Source organism: Borostomias antarcticus, assembly GCF_949987555.1.
Source record: "Borostomias antarcticus genome assembly, chromosome: 1".
NCBI lineage: Eukaryota > Metazoa > Chordata > Actinopteri > Stomiiformes > Stomiidae > Borostomias > Borostomias antarcticus.
Window position 1 is genome coordinate 34,779,388 of NC_140234.1, and position 27,630 is coordinate 34,807,017.

Sequence of the window (27,630 nt, forward strand, 5' to 3'; positions counted from 1 at the left end):
GGACAATACGTTTGAATAGATAGGTAGGTAAATGATCTGTGGTTTGGATTAATTTAGCTAGATGCTATAGCTGGCTAGCTAACGTTATCATCTCTAGCTAATCTAGTTAAAGTAACGGTAACTTTAATCGTAGCTACTTAAACCATGATTCTACTGATGACTGCTTCCTAAGGTTTGCTAAGGGAAGTAACCGAACTTCATTGTATACATAGATGTCAGTTAGCTAGGTCAGTTACTAGCCACTACAGAAAAGAGATGAGTAGCTAGCTAATGATACATTGCTTGGTTGGAGCTTATGTCGTAGCACTAATAAAGCATGTTGCTCACTCCCCCCTAGTAACCATGACAGCACCTGCTCTTCAGATAGGAGACCAGCTGATCCTGGAAGAGGATTATGATGAGAACTATATCCCCTCTGAACAAGGTACAACTCGCTACGACCATACTACAAGTAGTACATACGGTAACGCTTTATAATACAGCCCGTGTTTTACTAGTGTCTTACACTGTCTTACCCGTGTCTTACCCGTGTCTTACCAGGTACTTACTTACAGGGAAGTACGGGGTACTTACCTGGTACTTGCCCGGTTACGGGGGAATTCCCCTGTTACAGGGTACTTACCTGGTACTTACAGGTGAGTTAACAGATACAAGTAACCCTATACTTACCTGTAAGTACCAGGTAAGTATTGGGTAAGTACCCCGTCAGTACCGGGTAAGTACCCAGTACTTACTTGTAAGTACACATACCTACACTCCCGTGCACTCCATAATACATCCCCTCCGCACCATAAGTAACCCCTACCTACCTGTAAGTACAAATACCAATGCTCTTGTGCACTCCACAATACGTCCCCCTCTGCAGCGTAAGTAACCCGTACCTACATGTAAGTACCCCGTAAGACAGTGTAAGACATGGGTAAAACACGGGCGTATTATAAAGCGTTACTGTACTGATCAAGGTAGAACCAGGCCTACATCCTCTCTGCTGCATGAAAACATATTTTAATTCAATTCAATTGGCTTTATTGGCATGACGTAACACTACATATTGCCAACGCAAGTGTTTGGACATTGAAAAGCAATATATAGGCTACTACAAGACAAAACAAATCATCAGTTTTTGATATAGCAGAAATAGAAAGGAACAGTAAATAAATAAATACAAAATAAAAATAAGAAAAAAAAAAGTCAGATATAATGACAACTAGTGCTGCGAGCAGCAGTGAGCGGGCCCTCGCACCCCACGCGTGTCGGGGTGCTGCGCCGTTAAAGGCTGTGCTATTTCGGTGTGCAGTACTGAGAGAAACTTCCTGTCACCAGTAGGTGGCGCTCTAGACGTGACTCAATACCGAAGCATAGATGTGTTCAGGACGGTACCTTGATGAAGCGTGAGAAATGTTGAGTAAATCGGATAACGTATGTAGGAGTTATGACGACTTCCTGTTTCACCAGTAGGTGGCGCTGTAAGTGTGACTCAATACCGACACATAGATGGGTTCAGAAGGCCACCTTCTTGAAGCGTCTGCAATTTGGTGCAAATCGGATGATGTATGCAGGAGTTATGAGGACTTCCTGTTTCACCAATAGGTGGCGCTATACGTATGACGCAATACTGACACATAGATGTGTTCAGGACAGAACCGTCATGAAGCGTGAGATATATCGGACAAATCGGATAATGTATGGAGGAGTTATGAGGACATCGTGTTTTATGGCGAAATGTCAAACTTTGGCGGGGCGCCACGGCAAGGGTGTTTGGTGAAAACTCAATTTTTTTGATAACTTTTGATCACAAAGGCCTTAAGATGAAGCTGACCCGATATGAAGTTGATCGGATGAAATCTGTAGGAGGAGTTCGTCGAAGTACGAGGCATGGAAATGGTCAAAACAAGGACAAAATGGCACATTAAAAGCAATATGGCGGACTTCCTGTTGCATGTTGGGTATAGCTCCAAGAGACATTTAAGTGTGGCTCGATGAAATACATATGCCCACCGAATTTCGTTCGCCTACATCAAACTGAAAGGTGGGGCTCGCCATTTTAAACTTTCCAGGGGGCGCTCTTGAGCCGTTTTGCCACACCCATTTCCGTCACCCATGAATTATCAAATTTTTCACCGGGACTGACGTATCTGCAAAGTTTCATCCGTTTTCATCGATGTTTAGGCCGCCAAAAAGGCATTTGTTTTGGAAGAAGAAGGAGAAGGAGGAGAATAATCCTTCGAAATACAATAGGGCCTCGCACCGCCAGTGTGCTCGGGCCCTAATGACGTGTGTCAGGTGACTGTCCCTCAGTATGGGCATCAACATAGACTGCTTCTAACTTCTCTTTGAGTCCTCCCCGAGAAGAATAGGCAGTTTTTCCTCATCTAATAAGTTAAGAATACCTTTTGTTACAGATTCATAAAAAAGGGTTAGTTTTAGGTTAGGTTAGTTAGTGTTTCTCTAATATGTTTATACTTTTCACATTTGGTAAGGAAGTTCAGCTCTGTTTCATGACAGCACAGCTTCTGCTCTGCAGGGAGCCAGGTTTTCCTGTGCCTCCCTTTTTCAATAGCAAGGCTGTGCTCACTCAGTCTGTACTTTCTCAAGGTTCGTTTTAGTTGTTGGTCAGTCACCATGCTCAAATAATCTTCAATGGTGTACTGTCGATTTAGAGCCAGATAGCACTGCATTTGCATCTGTGCTTTTGTTTGTGTTTGCCAATAGGTGATGTAGTTTTTGTTTTAATTGTTGTGTAATGTGGTTGGGTCTGATTGGTGAGGCGCTCTGTTCCTGGGTTGTGTTAACGGGGCAGGTGTGTGATCTCAGTGTCAGGATCAGTTGGGTAAGGCACCTTTTGCTCAGCTCTTGGCACTACAGGGCTTGGTCATGATACAAGAGGGGTTCACTTAGTTTTAGGTGTGTCCAAAAGTTAACTGCTCTTTTTTGTATTTTTATTATCAGTGGGTAGACCAGCTCTCCTTAATCTCTCATATATATATATATTTCTTTCTCTCAATTCAGTTTCAATTCAATTCAAAGGGCTTCATTGGCATCTCTCTCATCTGTCTGACTGTCTTTTCTGTCCGTCCGTCTGTCTGCCTGTCTGTCAGAGATCCACGAATATGCCAGAGAGATTGGCATTGATCCGGAGGGTGAGCCGGAGCTCCTGTGGCTGGCCAGGGAGGGCATCGTGGCTCCACTGCCTGCCGAGTGGAAGCCTTGGTAAGGAGGAGTGGCGGAGAGAGAGCCCAGCTAGGGCACTACTGGCTGATTCAAATCCACACCCATCAATCTCTCTCCGTTCTCTGGGTTCTGAGGTGCTGAAGTGACCGCGTCCTCTCTCCCCCCCCCCCCCCTCCTCCTCCACTCTCCTCCTCCTCCCCCCCTCCTCCTCCCCCCCCCCCTCCTTCTCCCCTGGCAGTCAGGACGTGACTGGAGACGTGTACTACTTCAACTTCTCATCGGGCCAGTCCACCTGGGACCACCCGTGTGACGAGCAGTACCGCTGCCTGGTGGAGCAGGAGCGCCAGCGCTGCCCCGTCACCGCCGCCCCAGGGAAGAGGGACAAGGAGAGGAAGAAGAGGAAAGACAAGAAGGAGAAGAAGGAGAAAAAGAAGAAAGAGCAGGAGCCTCTCAAGCCACCAGGGGTGAGTGGACCAGTAGACCAGCATGTTATTAATGTGTATGAAGTAAGTGGACCAGCAGACCAGCATGTTATTAAATGTATGAAGTAAGTGGACCAGCAGACCAGCATGTTATTAAATGTATGAAGTAAGTGGACCAGTAGACCAGCATGTTATTAATGTGTTTGAAGTAAGTGGACCAGTAGACCAGCATGTATGAAGTAAGTGGACCAGTAGACCAGCATGTTATAAATATCTATGAAGTAAGTGGACCAGTAGACCAGCATGTTATAAATATCTATGAAGTAAGTGGACCAGTAGACCAGCATGTTATAAATATCTATGAAGTAAGTGGACCAGTAGACCAGCATGTTATAAATATCTATGAAGTAAGTGGACCAGTAGACCAGCATGTTATAAATGAAGTAAGTGGACCAGTAGACCAGCATGTTATAAATGAAGTAATTGGACCAGTAGACCAGCATGTTATAAATGAAGTAAGTGGACCAGTAGACCAGCATGTTATTAATGCAGTATACGCTCGTTCTGTTACATTTAAGGAAACACATTTAAGTAGCTGCAGTAGATTTCTGCACTGTCTCTTTCTATCTTAGATAATCTACCTATCCTCCCTTCCTGTGAACAGAGTACAGGAGAAAGCGAGGCAGAGATAGGTCAGGCAGCCGTCCAATCATCTCCCTCATCCTCTCCCCGATCCGCCTCCAAACACTCCGCCACCCCCTTAGCTCCCGTTGCCCCAGTGTCCTCCCTGCCGGCCCTCATCCCTCCTCTCCGGGCCTCCCTCGCCCCCCTCTCCCCCCTGGTGGGCGGGGCCCGCTGCAGCAGGGCCCTGGCGGACGCGCGGGAGATCCTCGGTCACGCCCTCGGCTTCTCCGGAACCTTCTCCGGGTCTCCCCCAGAGCAGCAGCAGCAGCAGCTGTGCCCCGCCCCCTCTCAAGCCCCCCGCGCCTTCTCCCGGTCTCCTGATATCATAATCCCCCCGTGTCCAACCCCCGCCCCCCCGTTCCCCAAACCGTCTCCGCCTCCCCCGGCCTCCTCTTGGCCCTCGGCCCCCCAGGCTGGCGGTGGCGGGGGGGCGGCGGCGAGGTTCCCCCAGGACGACTCCGAGTGGGACAGGGCCGTGGGCCTGGGCCTGGGCATGGCCGCCCTCTGGCAGAGCCAGGAAGAGGTGGCCGAGCAGAGGGGAGAGGAGCTAGCGACCCCGCAGGAGGAGGGGGGAGAGGAGCTAGGGACCCCAGAGGAGGAGCAGGAGGAGGGGGGAGAGGAGCTAGGGACCCCAGAGGAGGAGCAGGAGGAGGGAGGAGAGGAGCTAGGGACTGCAGAGGAGGAGGAGGAGGAGGGGGGGGGAGGCAGGGGGGAGACGAGTGACCTGGTCTGCTTGGTTGTGGAGGAAGAGGAGGAGAAGGAGGGGGAGGACAGACACCTCATGCAGCCCCTCATCCCTCCATCCTATGCTTACCCCATTCCTGGAGGAGGGATGGCGGAGGGGGGAGGTGAGGTCAGACCTCCTGGCTGTCTGGGGAAGGGGAAGACCCCCCTAGGAGGTCATCCGCCGGACACTCGGGACACCGAGCAGGACCTGGTGACCTGTCCGTCCCCCTCAGGCCAGTCAGCAGACAGCCAGGGGACAGGAGAGGAGCTGACTGTCCCAGCAGAGAGGACAGGAGAGCAGAGCAGGGCCCGCAGTCCCCAGGTAGGTCCAGAGGAGGAAGGACAGAGACAGACAGACAGACAGACAGACAGACAGACAGACAGACAGACAGACAGACAGACAGAAGGGCAGACAGACAGACAGACAGACAGACAGACAGACAGACAGACAGACAGGCTGAAAAACAACAGACTGATAGAGCTTGTTTAGCTTCTTTTTGCAGACACTGAAGGGTTTGAGGCTTCTGTTGGTGATGGACCATTAAAAAAGCAAAGTTGAAGCCCATCACTAAACAATATTTGTCACCCATTTGTGTGTGTGTTTGTGTGTGTGTTTGTGTGTGTGTGTGTGTGTTTGTGTGTGTGTTTGTGTGTGTGTTTGTGTGTGTGTGTGTTTGTGTGTGTGTGTGTGTGTGTGTTTGTGTGTGTGTGTGTGTTTGTGTGTGTGTTTGTGTGTGTGTGTGTGTCCCCTCCAGCCTTTGAGCTCAGCGCTAGGACCCCTCCAGAGCCTGGGGAGCCTGGCCCCTCTGAGAGGTCTGGACAGTCCCAGTGCCCCGCCCATCCCGGCCCTGCGGGGGTCCCTGGGCAGCTCCGGGGGGCTGGAGCCCCTCAAGACCCCCATTGGGGTAAGGCACTGCGCCCCAGCACCCTGGCCATGCAGACATGACCTCATAGTGGATACAGACACGTTCACGCATCAGACTAAATAAAACATGTATTTTATGTAACACCTCTGACACCTTTCCTTGCTGTTCACTGCTGTGGAGCTAGTAGTTACATCTCTCTCTCTCTCTCTTTCTCTCTCTATCTCTCTCCTCCTCCTCCTCCTCCTCCTCCTCCCGCCACCCTCCTCAGGGTCCTCTGTCCAGCCTGGGCTCCAGTCTGCTGGGTTGTCGGCAGGAGGAGAGGGTGTCCCTGTCCCTGCCCGGCCTGGACGACGACCAGGACAAGATCTCAGAGGACGACGAGGTACAGGACAGGCTTCGACCGATAACAGAGTCAGGACTCTACACCGTTTCATACAGATGTGTAGACTAGAGATGTGTGAAGTGAACGTTGGTGTGTTGCAGAGCGCTCGAGGTTCAGCCCGTCTGCTGCAGAACCTTCATCTGGACCTGGATGCTCTAGGAGGAGGCCTGCAGTATGAGGTAAACACAGTGTGTGTGTGTGTGTGTGTGTGTGTGTGTCCGTGCGTGTGTTAAAGGTGCAGTGTGTCAAATTTTGCGGCAGAATTTTGTGTAGACTTGGCAGAAGTGGAATATAATATTCATAAGTATGTTTTTAATCAGTCTATAATCCCATAAAAATAAGAATAAATATTTATTTGTTACCTTAGAATCAAATCAAATCAAACTTCATTTGTTTAGCGTATTTCATACACAGAGGCAACACAATGCGCTTTACAGAGAGCAATGGGGAGGTGGGCATCCCACCCCTATATCTCAGAGAGAGCCCGTTATATCTACATAGGGAGTGGGTCCTTCCACTGAGGCCACCATGTGATTGTATTCAGTTGTTTGCAATCTGCAACTTCACCATTAGATGACGCCTGACACACTGCACCCTTAAACGGGTAGTTCCGAATTTTGGATATAGAGCCTCATTTATGACTTGCCCATAATGTCGGATGATGGAGAACATTTTCAGCTGATTCCATGCTGTCTCTCGTTTCTGTTAGGGGCTCATTTGAGTTGTTATACATCATTTTTGAAAACCAACTATCTTTGAACCCATTCATTTGTTTGGACTTATATGGCTGTCTGAGTAAATAGGGAGGCGGAGCGATACTTCACAACAACAAGGAACAGAAGAGTAGACTATTCCCTTACTATCAACACAACAACAAGTTGCAATGGCCACGTTCGAAAGGGATATGTCTGACTTTGATGAGGAGTTTAGTTTATCTCACGATCCCTACTTGTTTGGAGTGTTTATAAGCGAGTTTTCTTTGAATGCTGGTCATTTTGGTTTATTGCGCTCGCATTAGCATGCCGCTAATGTCGGAACAAGAGACAGCATGGAATCAGCTGAAAATGTTCTCCATCAATCAACATTATGGGTAAGTCGTAAATGAGGCTCTGTGTCCAAAATTTGGAACTATCCCTTTAACGGGCGAGTCACGTGTGTGTGTGTGTGTGTGTGTGTTGCAGGCAAGGCTATAATAGTTTTGCTTTTTTCATTAGTTTCTATTTTTATATCGTTTTAACATTTTGTTTTCAATTTCAGTTTAGTTCTAATTACTTTTTAAAGCAGGTTTGCTAGTTTAGTTTCGTATTTATTTTTTGAAAATGCTTTGTTTTAGTTTAGTTTTTATTATAGTTTCAGTATTAGTTGTATTTATTTTTTCTTCTGCGCTATCCTCGTGAGCGCTCTAGCCTCGTGAGACTCACGCTGTTTCACAATGAAAAAAAACATCTGGTGCACGTCAGGTTACTTCTGCGCAGGGGCACATCAAAAAAAATAATTGGAAGAGATTTCATATCCACCCAAAATACTAGGCTTATGTATGAAATGAAAAAGACTAAAAGTAAAGACATTTTCTCTATAATTGTAATTTATTTTAGTTATTTGTGTAAATACACAATACAGTAGTTAGTTGTGTTTTTTTTTTGTATTTATTAACTAAAATGTTTTTTCACACCTAGTTTTTGTTTTTTAGTGAGTTTTCGTTAACTATAATAACCTTGGTTGCAGGACAGCGAGGCCAGTGTTGCAGTTCCACCAGAGGAGAAGACCGAGCCGGAGCTGCAGGTCCTCGGTCTGTCTGGAGACCAGAGTCCCGAGCCCCCCACACAACAGGTAAACACACACACACGCTGCCCTGCCTTACTGTGGCACCATGCTCTCTCTCCACCACCTCTCTCCTCCTCCGTTCATGACTTGTCTCTCCCAGTGTTCGCCCTCAGCCCGCCCGACTAGCCGCCGCTGCGCTCTGTAACCCTCCCCTGAGCAGGCTCTGAGCCCGCTGTCCGCTCACCGCCCAGGCTTGTCCGCTCACGCGTATCTAGATGAACAGATACTAGATCTGCTCGGGTCTTTAATGCGGATGAGACCCCCCAGGCCTGCCGCTAGAGGACAGAGCCTGGGAGATCTCTCTTTAAAAGACAAACACCTACTCTGTGATTTCTCTGTCTCTTCTCTAACCTGTGCTGTTTCTGGCTCTTGTGTCTCTGTCTCTCCTGTGACCTGTGACCTGGATGTGGTTGGTTGGTTTGGTTGGGTAGCTGTTGTGTTGTTGGGACCTGTCCTACGGTCAGGGCTGCCAGTGTGTGTTCGTCCTCCCCTCTGCTGCCTACCCTCACACCTGTCACTCACAGCCCTACCTGTGTGTGTGGGGGTTTGCATGCCCGTTTGTGAGTGTGTGTGTGTGTGTGTGTGTGTGTGTGTGTGTGTGTGTGTGTGTGTGCATGCGTGTGTATTACACGGGTATCTCACTCTGCCTCAACCTGTGTGTGTTGCTTGTTTGATTGTCGACCTGCCCGTTCCGCCAGGGGAAGGTGTGAGTGGTCTGCATGCAGCTCTGACCCTCTCTATCTCTCCGTGTCACAATCTGCTGTCCATCCTCCCTCCCCTCCTCCCCTCCTCCCCTTATTCTGTTTCTTCTGCACGTCCTCCACCCTCTCTCCCTCTCTCTCCCTCCCTCTCTCTCCCTCTCTCTCTCCGGGAAACGGCCGTCCTCCGATCCCAAAGGCGTCTCTCCGTGGACGACGCCCACACCTCTCTCCCGCCGGGCGCAGCGCTGGGCCCCGCCCCCCCGCCCCGGACCCCCGGCCTGCAGACCTCACGGGCGGGGGGGGGGACGAGGGCGGGTGGGAGGAGGCGGGGCTGGAGGAGGAGGAAGAGGAGGAGGAGGAGGGGGGGGGCGGAGACGGAGAGAGCGCGGTAGAGGACGAGGGGGGGGGAGAGGACATCGTGGCCGAGATCAGTGAGGAAGAGCAGGGCGAGGAAGAGGAGGTTGTAGAGAGGCGTGTGAACCAGGGAGAGGAGGAGAAAGGAGGTGAGGAGGAGGAGAGGCTCTTGAAAGGTGAGGGAGGCGCTGAGGAAACGGCGCACGGCGTAGAAAGCGAGGAGGCGACAGGGAGAAGCGTCAGCGCTGACGAGGAGGAGGGCAGAGGGGGAGAAGAGAGGCATGTCAGAGGTGAAGAGGAAGGAGTGACGGATGACCAGGAGGAGGAGGAGAGCGGGGGCGGTGCGGAGAGAGGTGCGAAAGGGAGTCAGCACATCCTTGACGGAGGAGGAGGAGGGGAGGAGGAGGAGGAGGAGAGTGATGAGGAAGTTGAAAGATGCGTTGTAGGTGAAGAGGAGGAGCAGGGACGGGGGGTTGTGGTGGGAGAAAGAGAGGAGGAGAAAGAGATGGAGGAAAGAGGAGGCGTTGAAGCGGCAGAGAGAGAGGAGGAGGAGGAGAAGGAGGAGAGAGGGCAGAGGGAAACGCAGACAACCACAGCGAAGGATGTGACTCAGAGGGCCGACCGGCTTGAGCAAAGGGAAGAGGAGGAAGAGGATGAAGAGGTGCTGGAGAGGTGCTCTCTGAGCCAGAAGCGGGGGGACGAGGAAGGAGAGCGGAGCCCGGGAATGCCAGACGGGCCGGAGGACGCGCTCGAGGCGCTTGAGTGGGAAACGGTTAGCGACGACGACTACGCGATCCAAGCGCCGGAGGAGGAGCCGGACAGGAACGCGTTAGACAGGAAGGAAGCGAGCGTTGCTGTGCCCAAAAAATGCCCCTCTCCCCCTGCTGAGGTATGGTTTGGTGGTGTGCTCTGGCTGGCTGTGTGGCCCCCCTGCGTGCCCCCCCCCCCTCCCCCAACATACACCTCCCTTCTCCCGTGCACGCATGCACACGCCCCCCTCCCCACCTGCTCCACAGACAGCTGGGGGAGGTCCCTACTGGGGCCCCTGCTATTACTGGGGCCCTTTCTATGATATTAGGCCTCCCCCCTGGTCTGTGACCATAGTCTCCCTCTCCAGACTTCCTGATGACTCTACAGAGTCTGGCAGCGCGAGACTAGCTCTGCACCAATCAACAGCCAGCACGGCCGGCCTCCAGCTAATCGGTCTCAACACAAGGATTCGAGGATCTTTATTTGTCATATTGTACCAAATGCGTTAGTCAGGCACCCAGTGACAACAGTGCTACGAACCACCCAGAGTCTCTGGGGTCACGATTGGACGATCGCCCCTCCCTCCTGAGCTCAGCAGCCCGGCCCACTGAAGGGGCACGGTCGTGCAGCACTCCCCCCCCTCCACTTCCCCTGACCCCCCAGGGCAGGCTTCTGTGGGCCCGCCCTCTCAGACCCCCCCCCCCCTTGTTAGACAAGAGGTACCTGCTTCATGTGGGTTGTTTCATGTGAGTGTGTAGAAGTGTGTGAGTCACTGGTTGCAGCAGCATGCATGTCTGTGGCCATATGGGGCTGGGGTACAGTAGTATACATGTTTGTAGGTCTATGATGCAGTACGACTTTTAATCTGTGTGTGTGTGTGTGTGTGTGTGTGTGTGTGTGTGTGTGTGTGTGTGTGTGTGTTTGTGTCTTCAGTCCGAGGCCAGTGAACACATAGATGTGGCCTCGTCCTCCACAGATGACATCAAGGTATGTTCAGTAAACACAGCTCGAGTTATTTAGTTCAGCTGTCTGCTGCTATGTCTCTTCTGTAGCTGACAGCGTTGTGTTCTGTTGTGTTTGCTCCAGTCTGGGTTCCCTGTAGCTGACAGCGTTGTGTTCTGTTGTGTTTGCTCCAGTCTGGGTTCCCTGTAGCTGACAGCGTTGTGTTCTGTTTGCTCCAGTCTGGTTTCCCTGTAGCTGACAGTGTTGTGTTGTGTTGTGTTGTGTTTGCTCCAGTCTGGTTTCCCTGTACCTGACAGCGTTGTGTTGTGTTGTGTTGTGTTTGCTCCAGTCTGGGTTCCCTGTAGCTGACAGCGTTGTGTTGTGTTGTGTTTGCTCCAGTCTGGGTTCCCTGTAGCTGACAGTGTTGTGTTGTGTTGTGTTTGCTCCAGTCTGGGTTCCCTGTAGCTGACAGCGTTGTGTTGTGTTGTGTTTGCTGCAGTCTGGGTTCCGCACCAAGCTGTCAGAGAAGGTCCTGGACTTGAGGGACCTCTCTCCTGCCGTCAGCCCTCTGCTTCAGGTCAGACCCTCGGCCAATCACAGGGGTCCTTCTACCGTCCAAACACCCAATCACAGTAGCTCTCTACGCTTGTCATCCAGTGTTTCCCCTACCACTGCCATGGCCCGCCCCTCCAACGGGAACCCCACCCCTCTTGAAAGACCCTAAAATCCAAGATTTTTAGATTGCTAACATTTTAGCATATGTCAATGGAGTTTAACATAGCGAAAATTAGCATTGCGAATAGCGGACATTTTATGACGGAGTGAGAGATGATGAAATGAAAAATATTTTCTGTTGCTGTAGCTAGCTACATATGTAATGTAACCACAGTTTCGATTTGTTTTCAGTTCAGCATTCATACACATTTTCTGCAGGACAGACTTTTTTCTAGTAATATGTTTTTATGTGTTGTAAATTGTTAATATTTACTTACCCAAGTTATGTGCACTTGGTTTTATTTCAGCTCAGTGTAGAGAAATGCACCGATAAACTGCGTAAACCGTAATTAAACGCGTAATTACTGCACGTGTCGATGACAATACTGTTGTTGACGCCATGTGTTCATGACATGCCCGCCCCGCGACAACACAAGTAGTTTCAGGGGGCTTACCACCGCCCCTGAAAAATATCCTACAGGAAACACTGCAATCTCCAAGGTCCAATCACAGTGTCTACACTGTATTCTACAACGTCTCAAACGGACAGCTGTTGTGCGTCATTTCTAACACTCCCCTGTCCACTTAGTCAGATATTACTACCATGAGTGACTGAAACTCTCATGTTGTCTCCAGGAGAAGGATGGGAGAGATGGATTCAGGATGGAGGAGGAGGAGGAGGAAGACGGGAGGAAGAAGCGAGCGGAAGCTGCTGAGAGGTTAGCGTCAAGCCCGCTGAAGTACCTACCTTATCTCCTGACAACAGGATGCAAGTTACACTGTAGGAATACTTATGATTACCTTATAGCTCTTTCCTTCTGCCTCTGTCTCTCCCTCTCTCTCTCTCTCTCTCCCTCTCTCCCCCTCTCTCATCCCCTCCAGGCGTCTTCAAGCCACGGGTGTGGAGGCCGGCTCCTCCCAGGCCAGTAGCCCCTCCCCCTCCGAGGCGCTGGTGCGTCCGCGCGCCGAGGGGGTCAGCGTGAGCGCCAGTCTGGGGGTCCGGCCGGAGACGGCCAGGGGCCGGCCGGTCCGCAGCTCGCACGACACGCACGGGGAGGAGCGCGCCCCTCCGGGGGAGAGGGAGGAGGAGAGGAGGAGGAGGAGGAGGGAGGCGGAGGAGAAGGAGAACGCGCGGCGGGAGACGGAGGAGAAGATGAGGGCGTTGAGGGAGCAGCTGAGCAGGGAGGAGGAGGAGGAGGAGAGGAGGAGGAGGAGGGAGGCGGAAGAGAAGATGAGGGCGCTGAGGGAGGAGCTGAGCAGGGAGGAGGAGGAGGAGGAGAGGAGGTTGAAGGAGGAGAGTGAGGAGAGGTTGAGGTGGGTGTCCACGTCCAGCGGGAGGGTTTTGTGTGTGTATGTGTGTGTGTGGGCGGGGGGGGGCTGCTGGCTTGGACTGTCAGACTTATCTGAGTCAATGTTTAGTCCTCAGCGTCAAGCACCCTGAAGTACCTCCCTCAGGCTTTGACAACACTGTTTATCTCTGGTGTGTGTGTGCGCGTCTGTCCATGTCCATGTATTCATGTGTGTTTGTGTGTGTGTCCGTGTGTGCGTGCGTGTGTGTATGTGTGTGTCTGTGTCTCTGTTTCTGTCCATGCCCTTGTGTCCGTGTGTGTGTGTGTGTGTGTGTGTGTGTGTGTGTGTGTGTGTGTGTGTGTGTGTGTGTGCGTGCGTACGTGCGTGCGTGCGTGCGTGTGTGTGTGCTCCAGGGGGCTGAGACAGCGTCTCCAGAGTCGGAGCCGGGAGGAGGAGAGCAGGCTGAGTGTGGAGAGTGAGACCAGGCTCCAGGCACTGAGAGAGACCACCCTGAGGGAGAGAGACAAGCAGCAGCGCACCCTCAGGTCAGGACCTGCACCCCACAACAACACGGACTGGTGTATGTGTGTGTCTGTTCATGTGTGTGTGTGTGTGTGTGTGTGTGTGTGTATTCATGTGTATGTGTGCAGGGCTCTAAGGTGCGACCATTTTACTCGCATTTGCGACTAAAAATAGTTTTGTGCGATCAGAAAAAAATAATTTAGGAGCACACTGCGAGTACTGTTTTCAACCATTTCACTCGCATTTTTTGCCTAAAATAAATCCATGCAAATTGGATCAAACTAGAGTCAAAGTTTCGCACACCCGTATACAAAACTACAAGTCCCACAACTTTTTTATTTTATTTTTTATTACAAGTCCCACGACTGCAACCTGCAACGCGCAGAACTCTCGTGATGACGCGCGATGACAGCTCAGCTGCCCTCACTCAAAAACGACGAATGCCCCTGCCAGTAACGTTAACAAAATGAAGAAAATGAAGCCCATCATTCAATCGTATTTTGCCCAGCAAAGTGGAACCAAGGAGAGAGAGGAATTCGGTGAGGCCCGGGGGGGAGTCGAATCATCTGTCACTCAAAAATCGTTGTTTACACAAAGTTCTATTGATTAGATTAGATTCAACATTGCACCATAGCCTACCAGTAACTTACTGGATCCACATCAAAACACAATGAAATGCTGTTGACATCGTAAAAAGCTATTATTTTTCTGAAATGCGTGTCATAACGATCCAATGACATGTTCCTTTGCATCTACATTAAACTAAGCTTTTCCACGGATTTCATTTTTTTTTAATGATTATTTGCGAAGATATTGGGCTTTCTTTCCATGTTTTTTCACGGCACCGGCAGCTATGTTTCATATCCCTGCCAAAGTTCGCAAAGCATTGTGTGAGTTTTCATCTACTCCTCGGTTTCAAGTTGGCATCTGAAAACCCCCTCGTTTTGGAGGGCTGTTTAGCCCTCGATATGCTCCCTTGCCCTAGAAGCTAAAAGGAATGGGACACACTACCCTACGCGTGAACGCGCAAGGACTAGGGCTAAGGGGGGGTATTGGGATTGGGCCATAGTCTTCATTAGGACCAATGCACATGATAAAGTGTGTAGGAATAGTATAGTAGGAGAGGATGAGAGCTCCTATGGTGAGCAGGTTATTATTGTTTATTGTTGTTGGCAGTAGGCCTAATGTATGTGTTGCTAATAAAAATGTGTTATTCAAAATTTTTCGTTGCGCTCCTAAATTTCTTTCTGTGCTCCTAGTGAAAAATGTTAGCTTAGAGCCCTGTGTGTGTGTGTGTGTGTGTGTGTGTGTGTGTGTGTGTGTGTGTGTGTGTGTGTGTGTGTGTGTGTGTGTGTGTGTGTGCGCGTGTGTGTGTGTGTGTATTCATGTGTGTGTGTCTGTGTGTGTGTGTGTGTGTGCGTGCGTGAGTGTATTCATGTGTGTGTTCGTGTGTGTGTGTGTGTGTGTGTGTGTGGTGTTTAGGGAGGAGGGGGAGGCCACGCTGAGAGAGCTGCGTGCCGCCCTGGAGGCGGAGAGAGGGGCGGAGCTTGCCAAGCTGGAGGCTCAGAGGAGGCGGGACCTTGAGCGGTTGAGGGCGGAGTCGGAGTCGGAGCTACAGGCTGAGATGCAGAGACTACAGGCAGAGAAGGAGGAGCAGCTGAGCTCTCTGAAACACGAGGTGAGAGAGATAGAGAGAGAGATTCCACTTCTAGATATTCACACGCAGGGGTCGAAATTAAGCAATAAACCACGAGAGGCCGTGTGTTATAGTGATTTTATAACAGCTAGGGGGCGTTGTTAGGCACGACGCGAAGCGGAGTGCCTAAAACCTCCCTACACACGGCCTCTCGTGGTTTATTGCTTTTATACAACGGTTACTACATCTATTAGTGTAAAATAAACACACAGCAATGTTAAATATTAAGATTTATTCAAAACGAAGCATCATTCCCTCAATTCCGCCGAGCAAAATACTGTACAAATACATGTTAAGCTTGTTTGGCTATCTGGCACAATGTGGTTAGCAACATAAGTTAGTTAATGCCAGTCATGAGAGACAGTCCCAGTCAGCTAACGTAGCATAGCTTTAGATGACAACAAGTTTGCTAGCTTTGAATACGTTGATCACCAACACCTATCAACACAACAGAAGTGTTAGCTAATTAGTAGCCTAGTTACTGTACCTAGCAAGTTAGATAGTTCCCCAAATCAGTTTACAGCTTGTTTTGTTCATGATGCACAGCAGCAAGCTGATCCACCGCGAGAGAGAGAGTGCTCTTTCCACGCGAGATGTTCAAGCACCGTTCATTCTCTTGTGTGCTCGCTGAGCTGTCTGAGCTACCAAGGCTGTATTACTCACGCAGTCAGTGCTGATATTTTATTGCAAAAAAGTAGTCCATGCTATGAGCCACAAGGGCTGATATTTTGTCGCAAAAAACATCACCCACCAAACTGTCGGGTGGCTTCCAAAACATTCACGCCAAATGAAAAATATACACACTTTTGGCGCTTGGCGGGTGTTAATTTCAAACTATGTTCACACGTCATCATGCTGCCCGAGATGGGAACCAGTGAATTATCTAAACTGGTGAATAATATTTCTGTGTAACCTCCAGGGTATAGTGTGTATGTGTGTGTGTGTGTGTGTGTGTGTGTGTGTGTGTGTGTGTGTGTGTGTGTGTGTGTGTGTGCGTGTGTGTGCGTGTGTTGCTGATGCCTGTGTGTGCTGTGGGTCTTTCAGAGCAGAAGCAGTGACTGGAGGCGGGACTTGAGGAGTCCTCGACCAGAACAGCAACTAACAGAGTACCAACGAGAGGTGACCACACGCGCGCACACACACACACACACTATGGGGTGTGATTCGTGCCAGCGTAACAAACACTCAGTGCTTTCGTCGCCTGCATTGCGTGTATAAAGGTACTTTGGCGAGCTGATTAATAGGCGTGCATATACGCACGCGTTACGAGTCGCTCGCATTCTCAGAGGGTGACGTGTAAAAAGTGCCGTGCCATTTTTGCGCACATGCATGTAACGTTTGCACGCTCGTGTTAAGTCAGCGGGCACTAGAAGCTGCGAGCGGGGCTCATTTGTCCATATTGAATAAAAATTAAGAATATTTATTTGCACTCAATCAAATTCCAGGACCCTCCTTGCATAACTTTTCCTAGATATGTTTCGTTTTATCTCCACTATCGCTACATTTTCAAATAGGTTGTGGCTGTTTGAACTGGTGCTGACGGTGCTGCAGCGCCCTCTATTGACAAGAAACACGTGTATCTGAACATTTGTTTTAAATTGCGAAGAAAGAGTCATTCAGATATTAGGCTTTATTAAAAACAAGTTGCTTAACATGTGCGAATTCCATTTATTGAGAATGCATTACCAATTGGCAAGGACGAGATTAGAACCAGCTATGATTTAAAGGCAACTGACCTTACACGTGCGGCCGCTAACACGTCTGCTGCGCAAGCAAGGCACTGGCACGTTTGACACGTCGCTATGCAATTTCTGCACACATTACAAGCGAACGTACGTACGTTCATCTATGATTTTACCAAACTGTCATGTGTAGTGTTGGTGTCGCATATGTGAGGCGCATCTAACCTGTAGTGTTGCCGTCACGCACACGATGCGCAATTCGTGTAAACAACATGTGCACTGCGTCTGCGTGACAGGTACGTTACAGCTATGAGACGTCTGTCTCTCCATTGTTTGTCAATGGAAATTATACACGTGCGTTTAGACGTTTGATGTCATCGCGTCTTCTTAAGTAGGCGCAAGTCAAGCGTTTCAGTATGGTGTGCTGGCACTAATCACACCCCATACACACACACACACACACACACACACACACACACACACAAACACACACACACACACACACACACAGACATGTGCACACACACTTACGCACACACACAGTTGTGAACGTGACTTCTGACGTCATGCCATGTTCTCCCAGCTGGGTGACGTGCTACAGGAAGTGAGAGAGGAAGTGCAGCGGGACCACAACAGGAAGTTGGAGCAGCTGAGGGAAGACCACAGGAGAGAGCAGAACGCCATCCGAGAGAGACACCTGGATGAGGTGAGACAGGGCTGTACAATATAATCCATACAGCAATACATCGCAATATTGTTTTCCTCGATACTGTAGCAATTTTTCAAGGTACAGTATGGATTCAGTAATAAAAAAAAAAAACTTTTTTATTTTTTTGCACAAGGAAAATACACAGAACTAGAAATGGTGCTCAGAAAGCACAGACCTCCGCTCCTGAATGCATTTCGTGGCTCTGTGCACAGCAAAATTAAATGGGTTCTAAATTGGCCCTAAATACACCCCTCCACCGAGTTTCATGAAAAGTAGTCTGGTAGTTTTTGCGTAATCCACTAGTCCAAAAAATGACTGGAGGTGAAAGGCCATCCGGGCCGTGTTTGGGCGGCTCGTGGACCCGCCCTGTGATTCGCTGAGGCGGAGGTAAAAATGACTGGAGGTGAACGGGTGACTGTATTTGTCCGGCTCTGTGGCGCCCCCCTCGGGTCACAGCTGGCGGGGGGGCAATGCGGTGCACTCCGGGCTCTCCCCCCACACACCCCAGTCCAAACCCTGTGTCCCTAGCACCCTCACACAAGGAGCTGGTTTTGTTCTGTTTTGTTTTCATTCGTGGGTCTGGCCCGTGATTCGGATTAACTCCATCGACTTCTCACACTCCAGCTGCAAGGCATGGAGCATCCTTAACAACCTCACTGGTAGGTCTAGACACTCCCCCCGTCACTGCCCCATCTCTACAAACAAAATCGCATCACAATTTGTGAAAAGTGGAACATACGAGGGCAAAGACTGGGAATCGTCACGTTTCGTGGCAAAAGAAGTGTCTGACCTCTGGAAGGCCACAACTCCTAGCGGCGGTAACATCTCCGGTGAATTCACACCAGAGGAGTTCGCTGCTGCCCTCCAGCATGTAAAGCCAGGGAAAGCTCCGGGGCCTGATTCTATCTGCCCGGAGCTTATACTCCATGCCGTGTCTGCCTTGAAGACCTGGTTCCTCTCTTCCTGCTTGCGCCAACTCATGATCCCCAAAATCTGGAGAAGAGCCCTAGTTGTTGCGATCCCTAAGCCGAACAAGCCTGAAGGGAACCCCAAGAGTTACCGCCCCATCTCTCTGTTATGTATCCCCTTCAAGATCCTGGAGCGTCTCATCTACCCCCGCGTTGAACCAATCATCGACCCGCTGCTCCCACAGGAGCAGGCCGGGTTCCGACATGGGAGATCGACCATAGATCAAGTCACTTAGACGACTCAAGACATCGAGGACAGCTTTTTATAGACCTGATGGCTGCCTATGACACCGTATGGCACCGCGGCCTCACCTGCAAGCTGCTCTGCCTGATGCCGGACAGGCACATGGTCAGCATGATCATGGAGCTTGTCCGAAACCGCCGCTTTACCCTCACCACCGGTAGAGGACAGCGAAGCAGGTTGCGACGCCTTAAGAACGGCGTCCCCCAGGGATCTGTACTGGCCCCCCTCCTTTATAACATCTACACCTACGACTATTATGTGGTAGATTATTGCATTGTATTGCAATCTATCGTGATGCGTATCGTGACATGACCAATGTATCGTGATACGTATCGTGTGGTCCTTGCCAGTATCCAGCCCTACCCAAACCAGGCCTGGGCACCAGTACCATCTCATCTTATCTCATCTCACATACTTATCTGTGCTTGGCTGGCCTTGCCCGGCACAATGGAACCAACGGTCCCATGGCCCCAAAATGCACTTCGGGCAGACTTAAGAAACATGCAAAGTATTTAAAAGGTTTATTAATCCCTGGTGTGTCGGCATCTGCCTGTATCTGATGCCATCTCTGATGTCCCTCCCCCTCTCTCCTCCTCTCTCCTCTCCTCCTTCACTCCTCTCTTCTCATCTCTCCTCCTTCTCTCCTTCTCTCTCCTCCTCTCTCCACCCTCTCTCCTTCTCTCTCCTCCTCTCTCCTCCCTCTTCTTCTCTCTCCTTTTCTCTCCTACCTCTCTCCTTCTCTCCTCTCTCTCTCCTTCTCTCTCCTCTCTCCTCTGCCCTTTTCTTTTTCACTCCTCCTCCCTTCTCCCCCCCTCCCCCCCAGGAGAGTGCTCAGAGGGAGCGTTTGATGAACGTACAGCAGGAGGAGAGAGAGGCTCTCCTGACCTCCCACAGCACCCAGCTGGACCAGCTCCGCTCCCAGCTCCAGACCCAGCTCAGCAAGACTCAGCAGAGACACGCACGCAAGGTGAGAAACACACACACACACACACACACACCAGCTCCAGACCCAGCTCAGCAAGACTCAGCAGAGACACGCACGCAAGGTGAGAAACACACACACACACACACAAACACACACACACACCAGCTCCAGACCCAGCTCAGCAAGACTCAGCAGAGACACGCATGCAAGGTGAGGAGAAACACACACACACACAAACACACACACACACCAGCTCCAGACCCAACTCAGCAAGACTCAGCAGAGACACGCATGCAAGGTGAGGAGAAACCATGGATGTATTATATAAACTGGATACAGCCACTCCATTCACTGGCCGCTATCAACAATGAAGCCCTATTGAACCGCGCCATCTTGGCAAAATTTGTAGTCATTTGACTATTTCCGGTGACTTTTGACTTGCGCAGTTGTGCTTTTCTGGCCTTCCGGTGACTTTTGACTTGCGCAGTTGAGCTTCTCTGGCCGACGCGCGTCCACGAAAAAGTTCACATTTATCTGAAATGTAGACGCGCGTTCCCGGCTCTCTCGGCTCTCCCCGCTTTGATTTAGCAATGAAAACCGGCTTGCATATTAACCTGTTTTTGTCAAATATATCAATTGGAGAAATTATTTTTTCATCCAGGCATCTTAGTTTTAACAGGTTAAATATAATTGAACATGTTTTGTTTGCTAGTAGATGGTATTCATTCCGTTCGCGATAACGTTATTGCAGCCAGGCTAAATTCCTCCAGGGAGCCAGTGACCAGCGAGTTGAAGAGCTTCCTTCCCGCCAGCAGGAGCTCTGGCCGCGGCTACCGCATCTCGGAAAACCCGCTGAGTTCCTGGCTGCTATTTCACACTCGCCCTTGATCAATCCCAATACCGATCCATGGTAATAATGAATCAATCGTTCAGATCAGATCGGCAGTGCTGCATGCATGTTACAACATCATTGTTAGCTTTATTAACATAACCATAGCCTACATTTATCTCTCTAACGTTAGGCTATCCATCTTACACCAGTCGGCCATTCGATAGCTGGAAGCGGTCAACGCCAACGTTGACTGAAAACACCCAAACTCAGTGTATCGTTTCATCTTCATGCTACACATCAACTCCTTTACATTGTATGTGAATAAATTCCTGTTATTCTAAAAATATCCCATTTCTGTCCATTCCTGGAAAAGGCTAATAATTGCTGTCAAATGATCACTCCAGTTTATCAACGTATCCCACTACCATTTCAACTATGCACAGGAGATTGTCTTATATATATATATGTGTGTGTATGGAGCAATTGTTTTTAATGTCCGACTTTTGTCTGTGCTGTTCAGTAAATGTGCATCTGTCCTAATTTATTGTAGCCTATCTACTACACAACCTAGTTCAAATTTATGAATCTTCCGCGGCGTGATCATTTCCAAACCAAATTGCGGGGGGGGGGGGCATTAAAAGCATTACAAATTAGACATTAAAAGCATTAAAACGAAATGTGAAACAGCATGACAACATACATATTCCTTGATTATTTGTATGCTGTGTTGTCCCGTCTGAGTTTGTCCTGTTCGTGATTGGTCTCGTGTTCCCACTCGATAGGCTTGCACCTTGACGTTGGTGAGTGGGCTTTAAACCAAGACGGGCTGTATGTGTATGTGTGTATGTATGTGGTTTGTGTGTCATATTCTATTATTGAAATGTAATAACAGAAACAGTGTGCCTCCTCTTATCCTCACAGCTCAAGCCATTTTTAGGAGACCAGTTCACACCTCAACCAGACCTGCTGCTGTTTAGGACCTGCTTTAAGCCCTTTTTTGTGGTGTCCGTTTTCTGTGTTCTGTGTCAAGTAAGCCAACCCACCTTCAATGCAGTGTAGCCTCCACATTTGAATGGTTACAGCAGTCTTGTCGTCTACAAGCAACAGTCTCTGGCTTTGCATGGCAATTTATGTAGTATCATCCGAGTTCTACAAATGCTGTACTTTTTTGTACTGTAAGTAACCCCTCAATTATTCAATTTTACTGGGGAGCAGTGACCATAGCCTACTTGCCAACCCTCCTGACTTCCGCGGGAGATTCATAAATTTGAACTAGGTTGTGTAGTAGATAGGCTACAATAAATTAGGACAGATGCACATTTACTGAACAGCACAGACAAAAGTCGGACATTAAAAACAATTGCTCCATACACACATATATATATATATATAATGTTTCACATTTCGTTTTAATGCTTTTAATGTCTAATTTGTAATGCTTTTAATGCCCCCCCCCCCCCCCCGCAATTTGGTTTGGAAATGCTCCCTATTTCTGAGGTCCCAAGGTTGGTGAGTATGGCAAGCTATAAGCTATTAATACAAGCATACCGCTCAAAAAGGGCTTAATACATACAACAAACTGATCAGGCTAATCATTTTTTAATGAAAATGACCACAAGACAACCTCCTGTGCATAGTTGAAATGGTAGTGGGATACGGTGATAAACTGGAGTGATCATTTGACAGCAATTATTAGCCTTTTCCAGGAATGGACAGAAATGGGATATTTTTAGAATAACAGGAATTTATTCACATACAATGTAAAGGAGTTGATGTGTAGCATGAAGATGAAACGATACACTGAGTTTGGGTGTTTTCAGTCAACGTTGGCGTTGACCGCTTCCAGCTATCGAATGGCCGACTGGTGTAAGATGGATAGCCTAACGTTAGAGAGATAAATGTAGGCTATGGTTATGTTAATAAAGCTAACAATGATGTTGTAACATGCATGCAGCACTGCCGATCTGATCTGAACGATTGATTCATTATTACCATGGATCGGTATTGGGATTGATCAAGGGCGAGTGTGAAATAGCAGCCAGGAACTCAGCGGGTTTTCCGAGATGCGGTAGCAGCGGCCAGAGCTCCTGCTGGCGGGGAGTGAAGCTCTTCAACTCGCTGGTCACTGGCTCCCTGGAGGAATTTAGCCTGGCTGCAATAACGTTATCGCGAACGGAATGAATACCATCTACTAGCAAACAAAACATGTTCAATTATATTTAACCTGTTAAAACTAAGATGCCAGGATCAAAAAATAATTTCTCCAATTGATATATTTGACAAAAACAGGTTAATATGCAAGCCGGTTTTCATTGCTAAATCAAAGCGGGGAGAGCCGAGAGAGCCGGGAACGCGCGTCTACATTTCAGATAAATGTGAACTTTTTCGTGGACGCGCGTCGGCCAGAGAAGCTCAACTGCGCAAGTCAAAAGTCACCGGAAATAGCCAAGTGACTACAAATCTAGCCAAGATGGCGCGGTTCAATAGGCCTTCACTTTAGATTTCGAATCCTGGGGGCTTGGGAGAAACACACACACTGGGAGAGAGGATTCAGCGTACATGTGTGTGTGTGTGTGTGTGTGTGTGTGTGTTAGGAGGCGGAGCTACGGGAGCGCTCAGAGCAGCTGGAGTTGAAGAGCAGAGAGCTGGACAGCCAGGAGGCGCTGCTGCAGACCAGGGTAATCAAACACAGATCCACCCATCCTCTGATGGGACTCTGAGACGGTCTGTGCATGTCTGTTAACGGACCCTCTGATGTCGCCTCCAGGCGGCAGATCTGAAGAAGAGGATGAGGTGGCTTGGAGAGGAGGAGGACGAGATGAACAGAGGAATAGAGGTGAAGAAGACTCCAGTCACCATCATCATCATCATCAAACGCCTCTGTCCTCCCCATGATCCTAACGTCTGTGTTCGCGCGCGTGTGTGTGTGTGTGTGTGTGTGTGTGTTGTGTGTGTGTGTGTGTGTGTGTGTCCAGGCTCTGCCCAGGGTGATGCAGGAGAGAGATGGCCTGAGGACGGGCCTGGAGAGAGTGACGGCGGAGAGAGACGTGGCGAGGGAGGAGGCAGAGAGAGCCCGGGAGGAGAGGAAGAGAGCAGAGGAGAAGAGAGACAGAGCCTGGGAGGAGAGCAGGAGGGTGAAGGAGGACAGGGACCGGCTGGAGAGCAAGGCGGATCTCTTGCAGCAGCGATGTGATCGACTCAGCCGCAGAATCAGGTGGGTTATACGCACGCACACACACACACACACACACACACATACATACACGATCACACTATACGCACAAACATGCAGATTTGGGGTGTGCGTCCAACCTAGGGTGTAAATTAGCGCTGGGGCTGTTTTCTTGTTGTTTATGATGGGTATGTCGCGCTTTTGAGAGTGGTGTTCCACGCACTTTTTAGCACTATAGCGCCTGGGCACTTGGCTTTTTTCCCCAGTTGAAAAAACTTTTTGGGCTAAAGCGCAGGCTAGCTAAAATTATGTCTGCCTGTAAAAGGCTGTTCTGACAATGACGACTGTTTTTTGGCAAGACTGCAAAGAGACAGCGAATGTTAGCACTAGCTAACAGTAGCTAGCTATCTTAACTTAGCTAGTTAATAATCCAGTCTGCAAAAATACGACACACTGTGCTAGCCTAGCCAATCAACGAGGCTTTCCCAGTGCATTCTCAGCAGCTGTATGCTTGGCGCCGTTTAGCTACATAGTCTGTCTGATTGGTCTGATTACTGCGCTGTTGTGACCGCAGTGGTGCGGAGCGGGAGGAGCTCTGTAGCTCCTCCCCCAGACCAGGCGCTGTCCTCAGACAGGAGGAGGAGGAGGAGAAGAAAGAGAGCACGTCGGTGCCCCCTAGTGGTGGCAGAGAGAAGTCCCTGCGCCTGCAGGATCTGGAGGCGGAGCCTCCTCAGTCTCCCACCCCCGTCTCCAGGGACAGCGAGAGCAGCCTGGACGAGTGAGCAGTTGTGTGTGTTGTGGTGTGTTGTGTGTCGTTTGTGTGACATAATTAACCAGACTGTATTAAACGTTCCTCTCAACCCCCCCCCCCCCAGCCTGCGTCAGTACATCTCCTCCGAGGGGGTGTCCATCCAGAGGGCTCGCCGGTTCCTGGAGAGGGAGGGTGCTCGTCTGAGCGAGAGACAGGCAGCACTGCAGACAGCTCAGCCTGGCGTCCCACAGGAGATGTTCCGGAACCTCCAGCAGGTAGGAGTAAGTGTTCCTGCCCCCTCCCCCTTCCGACTGTTATAACCAGCTGCTGGCTCCTCTCCCCTCCGACTGATTTGACCAGCTGCTGGCGAGGATGTTCATGATCAGGCCGCTCTTTTGCTCTCCTACTCGCTTCTCTCCTACTGCCTCTTTCATTGATGGCTGCCTTACTCATGTACACTACTCTATCCCCCTCCTCTCACCTCTCTCTCTCTCTGCCCCCCCCCCCCCTCTCTCTCTCTCTCTCTGCCCCCCCCCCCCTCTCTCTCTGCCCCCCCCCCTCTCTCTCTGCCCCCCCCCCCTCTCTCTCTGCCCCCCCCCCTCTCTCTCTGCCCCCCCCCCCTCTCTCTCTCTCTCTCCCCCCCCCCCCCTCTCTCTCTCTCTCTCTCTCCCCCCCCCCCCCCCCTCTCTCTCTCTCTCTCTCTCCCCCCCCCCCCCCCCTCTCTCTCTCTCTCTCCCCCCCCCCCCCCTCTCTCTCTCTCTCTCTCTACTTCGCCCTCTCTGCCCCCCCTCTCTCTCTCCCCCCCCCCCTCTCTCTCTCTCTCTCTCCCCCCCCCCTCTCTCTCTCTCCCCCCCCCCCCCTCTCTCTCTCTCCCCCCCCCCCCCCTCTCTCTCTCTCCCCCCCCCCCCCCTCTCTCTCTCTCTCTCTCTCTCTCCCCCCCTCTCTCTCTCTCTCTCTCTCCCCCCCTCTCCCCCCCTCTGTCTCTCTCTCTCTCTCTCTCTCTCTCTACTCCGCCCTCTCCCCCCCCCCCTCTCTCTCTCTCTCTACTCCGCCCCCCCCCCCTCTCTCTCTCTCAGGAGGCTGGGGAGGTGGAGAAGCGGAGGCTGACGGTTCAGAGAGGTAATGTCCTCCTGAACAGGAAGGAGGAGAAACTGCAGCAGCTGGAGAGCTCCATGGCTGAGGAGGTAGCTACACCCCACCGTACACATACACAACAACAACAACAACAACAACGTACACAACATCAGTTGCCCCACCGCACACATACACGACCTGTAGGACTGAACGTTAGCTACTGTAAACATCAACAAAGAACAACATGTACACCAACCCAATACTCGTTGTGAGTTAGAGTGTAGGGTTGTGTGTTAGTGACCACCTCCTGACCCCCGCACCCCCAGCCTCTGTCTGAAGACCTGGCCATGCTGGCCGCTGACCGCAGGGTCACGTTTGACGTGACGGAGTCGGACCTCAGCAGCGTGGATGGCAACGACGGCACTGGTGAGATGCTTTAACACACACACACACACACATACTGTGTACACACACATACAGTACACACACAAAGTCACACACTGTACTCAGACCCTACTCTCTCCCCCTCTCTCTCTCTCCCTCTCTATCTCTCTATCTTTCCCTCTCTCCCTCCCTCCCTCCCTCCCCTCAGGCGGTCACCCCACAGTGCCGGCCAAGGTGCAGCAGCTAGCAGAGTCGCTGCAGCAGATCTCAGGTCAGCTCAACACGGTTCTGGGAGCGCTGGGATCCCTGGCCCAGAGACAGGCTCCGTACACCCCCTTCCCCCTCCCCCTGCCCCGGCCTGCCCCCCTCCCTCTCTCCCTGTCCCAGCACCTGGCCCCCCCCTCGCTGGGCCTCTCGGGGCCCTCCTGGGCCTGGGCCCCCCACGGCCACGGCTCCTTCCCCAGCTCCGGCTCTCAGACGCGGGGTGCGACCGGCCCGCTGGGTGGCCGATGGACCGCGCTCTTCCCCGGTACGCTGGCTCAGCCCTCTACTGGCTCACCACTCCTAGAAACACCTGAGGCTGCTTTTTGAGTTCGCCGTCTTTGTCAACTATCTCATGTTAAGCGTGTGGTGTGTGCGTGTGTCCTCCAGGGCCGTCTATAACAGCAGTGGACCCCCTGGTCTCTAGCTCTGTGAGGACCAGCTCAGTCTACTCTGGGTACACACCTGCCAGGTAAGCAGGGACACTTCTCCTCACTCCTCCACTGGAAACAACTTCCATCATACCATCGAATGATGGTGAGTGTGTGTGTGTGTGTGTGTGTGTGTGTGTGTGTGTGTGTGTGTGTGACAGTGAGCAGACTCGTGGTCTGGTGGACGTGGGTGGTCAGAGGCTGCAGGGTCTGATAGACGGCAACAAGAGATGGCTGGAGACTCGCAGGAAAGAATCCGCTGTGTATCCTTCAACACGCTTATATACACACACACACACGCACACACACATACACACTCGCTCTTGCACATGCACACACTTACTCTCACGTGCGCACTCACTCGCTCTCTCACACACATGCACACACATACACTCACTCACTCACTCACTCTCACACTCAGAACATACTATCTCTCTCTCTCTCTCTCTCACACACACACACACACACATACACACACACACACACTCACTCACTCTCACACTCAAAACATACTATCTCTCTCCCTCTCTCACACACACACACATACACACACACACACACTCACTCACTCACTCTCACACTCAAAACATACTATCTCTCTCCCTCTCTCACACACACACACACACTCTCTCTCTCTCTCACTCACTTTCACACTGACTCACTCAGTCATATACGTGTGTGTCCACTACCGGTTCACTCAAACACACTCACTCCATTCTGCCGGTACGTCCCTGTCCTTAACCAAGGTGCTTTTCAGCCCCCTGTTCACACGCTACCGGACCCCCTCCAGCATGAGTGGACTGGTCCAGCTGGGCCTGGATGACAACAACCAGCTCAAGGTCTACCGTTTCTGAGGAGGAGGCCACTGGGGGGAGGGGAGGAGAACCACAAGCACACCCAGGAGTACTGTCACGGTCACAGGTCTAACTACTGTAGCTAGCCTGTTTAAATGTCAAACAAGTCAGAAACTGTACATACAACATAGGATAGCAGTTGTCTTTATGAACTGACTTTATCAGCTGTGGCTTCATGACAGCTGAGGCCGTTATTAGAAGAACCACCTACTGTACCTGAGACGTCGACCGCTGATGTCACGTCTACTGTACGGTATACTGTACTCTGGGACTGTATCTAAAGCACAGTGATCAGTCAA

The 27,630-nt window shown here is 50.6% G+C and overlaps 1 protein-coding gene across 1 annotated transcript; it reads left to right on the forward strand.

The window, feature by feature from the left end:
* Window positions 1-27,630, forward strand: cep164 (centrosomal protein 164). Its single transcript, XM_084461376.1, has 29 exons — window positions 1-23; window positions 338-424; window positions 3,099-3,210; window positions 3,410-3,635; window positions 5,759-5,908; window positions 6,138-6,251; window positions 6,353-6,430; window positions 7,977-8,081; window positions 10,814-10,867; window positions 11,322-11,399; window positions 12,173-12,255; window positions 12,419-12,850; window positions 13,240-13,371; window positions 14,831-15,026; window positions 16,089-16,163; window positions 17,310-17,432; window positions 19,471-19,614; window positions 19,655-19,693; window positions 22,999-23,082; window positions 23,172-23,240; window positions 23,380-23,618; window positions 24,151-24,354; window positions 24,452-24,608; window positions 25,404-25,511; window positions 25,728-25,827; window positions 25,994-26,314; window positions 26,437-26,518; window positions 26,639-26,740; window positions 27,235-27,630. Exons 2-29 carry the CDS (start codon window positions 343-345, stop codon window positions 27,329-27,331), a joined length of 3,786 nt encoding a protein of 1,261 aa, XP_084317502.1. The 5' UTR covers window positions 1-23; window positions 338-342; the 3' UTR covers window positions 27,332-27,630.

Excerpts from the sequence above, each read along its gene's own strand:
- cep164 (XM_084461376.1), top strand. The coding sequence starts at position 343 with ATGACAGCACCTGCTCTTCAGATAGGAGACCAGCTGATCCTGGAAGAG. Across the intron at positions 19,694-22,998 it reads AGCAGAGACACGCACGCAAG|GAGGCGGAGCTACGGGAGCG; the intron begins GTGAGAAACACA and ends TGTGTGTGTTAG. Across the intron at positions 24,609-25,403 it reads GGAACCTCCAGCAGGTAGGA|GAGGCTGGGGAGGTGGAGAA; the intron begins GTAAGTGTTCCT and ends TCTCTCTCTCAG.